Below are 7,421 nucleotides of genomic sequence, written 5' to 3' on the forward strand. Positions count from 1 at the left end.
ACAATAAATACGAAGTACAGAGAAATCCCTGAAGCTGGAGCTAAAGCCAGGCTAGCTGAGTTTCAAAGGGATGGGTCATTTTGCACAAAAGGAACACTTCTAAGGATTAACTTTAGATTGAGGCAGCTATATAATGTAGTACCCGGTGAAAATCAACACCCTTCAAATATCACTCGCCTCATCAATCTCAGACTGTTTATTCAGCAATCTTGTCTGACCAGCTGCAGAAGCCTCTATCACAATCTGCACAAATAAATGTCACATTCTGATTCCCAGGCCCCATCACTGACATTTGTTGAATGTGATCAAATTAAAATTGGCAGGAAGGCTTCTTCTCAGTCATTCCTGATGGCTTTCACTCAACAACACCAGCGTACAGACGTCCAGCACCTGCAGAGTGAAAGTCAAAGCCGCACACTACCTGTATGAAGGCATTATAAAGGCAGGTCTCTTGTAAACCTCTTCAGTCACATGAATGTCCTCTTCACAGGTGATGGTGATGTGCTGAGGCTCATCTTTAAAGTGCTCAATGTCGTTGTAGACATAATATACATTTTCACTGAGCTTCGCAAAGTCATACAGCTGCAAATAAAATGTAGAAAGGTAAGTGTTAAATTGAATTGTTATTGTTGTGAACAATTGTTAAATTGTTTTCTTCCTGCTTCGACTTCGTCTCGCCTCTCGTTTTGGATTTGGATACTCCTGACCTGACTCTTGTGATACCCGACCTACTGTAGCTCTTCTGCCTCGACTATGACTTTTGCCTTTTGCCTTTGGGATTTGGACACCAATCACTAGCTACTCCCTACAGTCTCAGCGCCGCATAGGGTCCAACCAGGTGCTCCCAACACCATCCTTGACAGCACTACTGTGATGGTTCCCAAAATATTCCTCTTCCCACTTTCTTCTCTTGCATTGATTGAGGGAATTCTCTTGTCGTGGATTACCACGTCCACATTCTCTCCAAAATGTAGATTTCCACAAACATACTTCCACGGCCTCACATAATTTTTCACACGACAGCTGTCAAATTTGATTAGCAAGGAAACATAAAAACAGCAAGAACATACGCACATACCTCCTTTCTGATGGACAGCTCCAGCTTTTCGACTTTGACATCTTTCCCAAGTCCATGCAGGTTTTCATGGAGGTTTTCTTTCCTCCTTGGGGTGTATGGCACAAAATTGTTTTCCAAGTGTAAGAAAACGACGGGCTCTTCACGGACACAGATGAAAATAACCTCCTGCTCACAAAGGAAAAAGAGAAAATCAGGCTCCATCCCACACTTCATCTTTTTTTGCCAAAGACTTCGTTAAGATGAAATATGAAAACTTATTTATAGTGAAAGGCATCGTCTTGGAGTTTATTGTGCTCTGGTTATGGAAGCACTATAAATACTATGTTCTATAAAGGAAGCCACTTATAAGACTTATAAATATCTACATTTCTGGAATTAAATATGAACAGGCAATGCACCCTTTTTCTTGCATATGTGTATATATTACGTAAATATGAAACAAAATATACTGAAGGCTATCTTTTCAGCACTCAACTTATTAAAAAGCACCAATGTAATACCGCATTACCATTTTGAAAGAATCCTGAAGACACCTGTTTCCCTCACATCATCAACAGGATGTCAGTGAACATAGGCAGACTACATGAACTGTTAAACACTGCTTACCTAATAAATATGGTAATAGTCCTAAACGGCCACAAAACTATGAGAAAAAGTTATCTTCTCATCAAAGCCATCCAACGACATAAGTTAGCTCTGAAATTGCTGCTTACGAAACATTCAAATTCAAAGGCTTCTATAAGCCATTCCTATTGTGTAGACTTTGATTTTAAAAAAAAGCAAAGGGCTCTTTTATCCATTACATGTGCTGAAAAAGCCATGAAATCATCAGCAGGTACTGTGTGGCTTTACTGACCTCGTACCCTTGTGTCTGCAGTCTCTGTAGAACCTGTTTGAAGCCACTGAGGCTGGGCTGACCCATTCCAAACAAGGGGTAGCTGCCTTTGGCTTGCCTGAAGTTCGGGGCTCCATAGCTTCCAGTAGTGTTCAGGACATCTGCTTTGCTGTACACATCCTGCACCATGAAGTATTTACCCTGATGATGAAGATACACAAAAATACAGGTATTATATTGTGGTTACTTTAACAAGTTTTAAATACAATTTCTGCTATATTCCTCCCATTAAGCAATTATTCATCCTGCTTCCTCTTATCTGCATGGCCGGCGTATGCACGGCATTCCCTTGTTTCACAAGAGGAACGGCAGCAGTGAGCAGGGACAGGGAAAAGCTCACTATAATAAGCTTTCAGTTGCCCTAAAAAGTGCCCAGGTTCTTTTAGACACACATTGCTTCCTGGTCTCCCCACCTGTGTGGTAAGAATCACACACGTCCTTCTGGAAACACTTCAATGAAACCTCTACATAGGAGCCCACCCATATAACAGCAGATGTCTGTTTAATCCTGGTGGCTTATACTTCAGCTCTAAACATTTAGAATGAATGTAATTTATTTTATTTATTTAGCATTGGCATAAGGACAGCACACATGCGTCCTAGTGCCGCCCATGTTTCCATAAACCACATATGGAAGTGGTCTGAACAAGAGTTAGTGGGCTCCCCTAAAACAATCCAGTTATCTTACCAATATCTCCAAAAAAAACTACTATTAGTTTTTCTTTCCTGCTGTAGCTTAATTATCATTTCCAAGAGGTGCGCATTTAAGCCCTTTCAAATCTATAAAAGGTCTCATGGCTGAGCTACTATCTTTCTGTTCCCAGCCCGATTCCTCACCTGTACAAGGTAGTGCTCTGGCATTGTGTCCGAGATTCGCCCCAGGGTGTATTCTGCTTTGAAAAGGTCATCGTGAATCTGAAACTCTTGTCTACAATTGTACCTAGAAAATACATCAAAGCTATCTGTTAATATTAAGGCCAAAAAAAGGTGAATTGTAAAACAAAAACAGACATACAGAGTGGCTTCAACATGAGATAAGATATATATATGAAAAATAGAAATAAAAATCTTTATTGCTGTAGTGTAGCATTTAATTGCAAGAGTAAAACTATTAGGAAGGAATTAGAGTAAAATGCTGTTAGAGTAAAATGTGACTGAATATTATAGTATTGTTGTTTTCACGGTGCATACAGTGAAAAAAATCTTAAAATCCAAAGCTGTACTCACGTAATGACCACAGGAGCCACCTTATTGGTGATGATGGACTTGGCCTTGCTGCTGTGGATGTTGACTGTCTGAAAGGAGTTAATGCTCAGTGACCGCCTGTTGTCTGCCATCCCGTTGCCATGGATACTTTCATATGGAGGTGCTACTGCAACTGTCTGTTGTGCTGCACTGGCAGTTGTACCCATAATCCACACGCAGCTGTGAAGGACATTACAGCACATTGAACTGAGGCACACAATAGTGAAAAGGAAACCAAGGAGCCTCACACTGATCTGACCAGCATCCACCCCAGTGTAGTGTAACGGTTCTTGGGGTTTCTGCCCTTGCCGCTCCTGCCCTGCCAGTTCGTCCCTCGCTGCCTGGGCGCGAACCCGGGTCACCGGCGTCACGCAACAGGGAACTTGCCAGCTGAGCTGAAGGAGAACTCCCCCCAGCCTGGGCGGCTGAGATCCCTGTTGTACGCAGGGGTATATCCGTTACACCAGCAAACAACACACCTACACCTCTTAGGCCTCGATTTTCGGTTAGCGTAGAAGAGGTTAACTCTTCAGATCAATGTTTAAAGTCTAGAGGAAATGGAGAAATGAAATTCTGCAGACAACGTGGCTTGCACTGTATCAATGTAAGTGACACAAGGGAAGCCTGTTAGGCGCACTTTTGTTCTTATAAGCACCTTAGACCTAATTTAAATTCTACAGTCATTGCAAGTCACTTTGAAAATGCAAATTAAGACCCACTGAAAAAAAGCAATACACTGCTTTCTTCATTGGTTCTTCACTGCTTTCACTAATGCTTATTGCTTTACCAGTCAGCAACTGGCAACCTGCTGTTTCAAAAGTTTCCTGGCAGTAGGTTATCGTGTTAGAACTCGAACACAGTCAGCTTTAACAGAGCTGACTTTACTGTATGTCAAAAATTGAGAGAATCGTATACTAGCAGAATTAACAAAGAGACACAGTTGATAAAATGAGCCAAAACGATGTTAAATGTTAGCCTTTTTCCAATACCCCTCAATATAATCAAAGTATTTCTGCAGCTTCTCCAGACCTCAAAGCAAACAGGTCTATTACAGTCTCTGCAGATAAACAAAGCTATCTATCTCGTCTGAACAAGCCAAACTTCAGGTTATTTTTACTTGGCCTGTGACCCACAAATTCTCCAAGTGCAGAAACGGTAGCTTCACAGAGGTCTAGATGGTTCATAGCATCAGTAAAGTCGAAAGAGGGACCAAAACAAGGGTGAAAACAACTTTTCAAGCAGCACAAAGACAAAAGTGGTTTGCTTTTATAACAGCATAAAAGCTGGTGGAATATCCAGATCAAAATATTTATTTGAAGATACCAACAGTGGTTAACGCAGTTAGTCATTGCTAACCTCACCCCGCCTGCTGTAATGAGAGTTCTGTGGCGAGGATGGCCCTGGGTGGAGAGGTAAGCATAAGTCACCTGTGAATCTACTGCAAACAGCTGAAGCACACACAATGAGAACAAACAGAACTGCAAACTAAAAAGCACTTTTTCCACTTTCTTTCCAACATCTTTTAATACTTCAAAACCTATCATTAGAAAATGTGCACTTATAATTTCATTACAATCTCAAAAGAAGATTGCAGGGGTTGCAGTTATTCTCTTCATTTGCTTGCCGAGTACTTCGTTATTAGTACATTGGAAAGTCCCCAAATACAGAAGCTATGCAAAAAAAAGTGGAAGATTCTTTAAGTGCAGATTTGTGACATTCGGGTGTTCACAGCACATAACCAAGGCAATGTACACCACTTCATGTTGATTTCAAAACCTACTGATTTATTTGGCTGAAGCTTTTATTCAAAGCAACTTGCATTTGGACCCATTTGTGCAGATGGGTAATTTACTGGAGCAGTTTGGGTGAAGTACCTGCCTTAAGCGTACATCAGCACTGTCTCTTCTGGGATTTGAGTGCATGACATTCCTGTTACAAGTCTAGAATTCAAAACGCTGCTATAAAACGCCTAGAAAACATTTCACTGTCGTTATGTTTGAGCGGTAAATATTGCTGAAATCTTCACTGCAGCTCTTAAATTTTGAGACAATATATTAAACGCATGCTCACACATCAAAAGCACACACTGGGACAATATGGGACAAGAGTATTTGAAGAAAATACAAAGAAAGACATGGCACTGTCTGCCGTTCACTGATACGTGGGGAAATGATCCTCTTTGCACTCACTGCACTGACTCTGAGAGCAATAGAGAGCTTTTGTGTCATTCTTACGCTGGGATGTTTGTAATATAAGCCACCAGTGCTAATAAGCCACCAGTGAGCACAGTAGCAGGCCAGTCCCTAAGATTCTACATTTCTGCCCCGGAACAAACAATGCATGTTGCTTACTTTGAAAAGATCCCTAGAAAAATCAGCTGCAATTTTGTTGCCAGCCACACACCAGATACAAAAAAGTGTAGCACGCACTGCACACTCATCCTGGGGGACATGTCTGTAAACTCTTTCAAACACCAAGGAACCCGATAAATAACAAGGCGACAATATTTCACAAACTAAGCCATATTCACTGTGCCTGTTGAATATATCACACAAATGTTTTCGAAGCTTTGGAAAAACATCAGTTTCTTAAGATGCGTTTCATAACATTTATCAGATTTTTCCATCTACATTTGAACCCAGCAGTAGAGTAAGGACAACACTTTTCAGTGGATACTGCTTTAATTCACACTGTGATTCCCCAACCAATGGGCACCAGGCAGAATACACCCTGGGCTCAGTACTGCTGTGGTCCTTCAGGGCAAAAGAAAACAACCATACTGTACTGCAGATGAAAGTCCATCAACACCTGTAGTAAATTTCACACACAAAACTTTTTAAATCTGTGCAATCCGGTGCAAATATCAAAGACCTCAGCTTCTAAGAACAAATGGTACAGTGGCTTAATTTTAATGTTGAAGAAATCAATAAAAAATACAATGAGGATTTTCACAGCAAGAGTTTTCAGGTTTTTCAGAATTTCAGAAAAGCAAAAATTCAGAGCAGAAATTTGTTCAATAGTACAGAGATACCTGTTTGGACGGAAATGAAAGGAAGGACAAGCAGATTGCTGTCCCAAGTTTTCTCCTGAATGAATTTCCAGAATCTGCCTGCACAGCTGCTGCACAACTGGATATCAGTGTTGAGCCAATCTAGTGAAATGCTTTTGCTATCCTCATATAAGTGTATACAGTACAGAATACTTCCTGTCTGCATCCCTGTTTATATATACTCACATACATTTTTTGTTTGATTAAAAACATTCAAATCGTCTTAACCTTTCTAATTAAACTTTTAAAATTTATACTTTTACAGTTTTAAATGAACACTTCGGTGAAAGTCTGGACTGAAAAAGGCCTCAACCAATTAACATCCATGAGCAAAAACTTGTGTTGCTTACGGTACTGTGGACGAGCAGCTCAGGCTCTCTTCTCCTCCTTTCTGAAGCCTCTTTTCAGCCATACTCAAAGTCAGCTCAGCACTTCCTCCCCGTTCCTACATTTCCACGAACACTTGTTTCCCTCATTCTCACAAGTGACCAGGGTGCTAAGAGGAACTGCTCATATGGAGTTCCAGACACCTCCCATTACTGCACTTCAACTTGGCCATCCCTCCCACTCTCTGCACACTGTAAGATCAGCTAAAGCCTGCCTCTGCCAAGGAGACCAGGACCAATAAAGTACATCTGGCAAGCAGATGGTTGGAGCGCTAATTGCGAGTTGCACAGGGACACTTTAAATAAAGACAACACTGTCAGCTCTGAGTCCTTTAGGAACAGCCAAAGACCAGAAGCTTTTTCTATTGTTATTTGCTAACGTTCCTCTTCATTACTTGATTTGACCCTTTTTTTTTCAAGGAAAATTTGAACCGTTCTGTGAGTATCTCCACAAATGAAAATCCGTTTTACTCAACGCAAGGTCTGTATTTGGTGCACACTCTAGAAAGAGGTTTATGAAATTGTGAAAAGGTCTCTGTGTTAAGAGAAAACAGTTGAGGGAAAAGGTCTGCCTTACAACTGTGTGTTGTAAACTGCAGGTTTAATAAGTGCAATAAAAATCAGAGCTAATTTAACAGTGCAACTACTAAACAGTAAAGTATGAGATATGTTGAAATGATTTTATAATACATAGCTGAACTTTTCTCAGGTGTTTTCTGTCCATAAAATCATACAGATTGTTTTGTTGGCACTCCTTTTCTATTTGAG

At 40.7% G+C, this 7,421-nt stretch overlaps 1 protein-coding gene across 1 annotated transcript in view; it reads right to left on the reverse strand.

The window, feature by feature from the left end:
- pald1a (phosphatase domain containing paladin 1a) overlaps positions 1–6,758 on the reverse strand; it is a 63,678-nt gene extending 56,920 nt beyond the window's left edge. Inside the window, exons 1-6 of the mRNA XM_088916513.1 lie at positions 6,618–6,758; positions 3,201–3,398; positions 2,811–2,913; positions 1,935–2,114; positions 1,079–1,243; positions 422–582 (exon numbers count right to left, since the gene is read on the reverse strand). Of these exons, the coding sequence (XP_088772639.1) occupies positions 422–582; positions 1,079–1,243; positions 1,935–2,114; positions 2,811–2,913; positions 3,201–3,398; positions 6,618–6,679 (869 nt within the window). The 5' untranslated portion in view covers positions 6,680–6,758. The remainder of the gene's footprint in view (positions 1–421; positions 583–1,078; positions 1,244–1,934; positions 2,115–2,810; positions 2,914–3,200; positions 3,399–6,617) is intronic.
- Positions 6,759–7,421: the final 663 nt, after the last annotated feature.

The sequence above is a fragment of the Atractosteus spatula genome, chromosome 5 (genome assembly GCF_055471065.1).
Source record: "Atractosteus spatula isolate fAtrSpa1 chromosome 5, fAtrSpa1.hap1, whole genome shotgun sequence".
NCBI lineage: Eukaryota > Metazoa > Chordata > Actinopteri > Semionotiformes > Lepisosteidae > Atractosteus > Atractosteus spatula.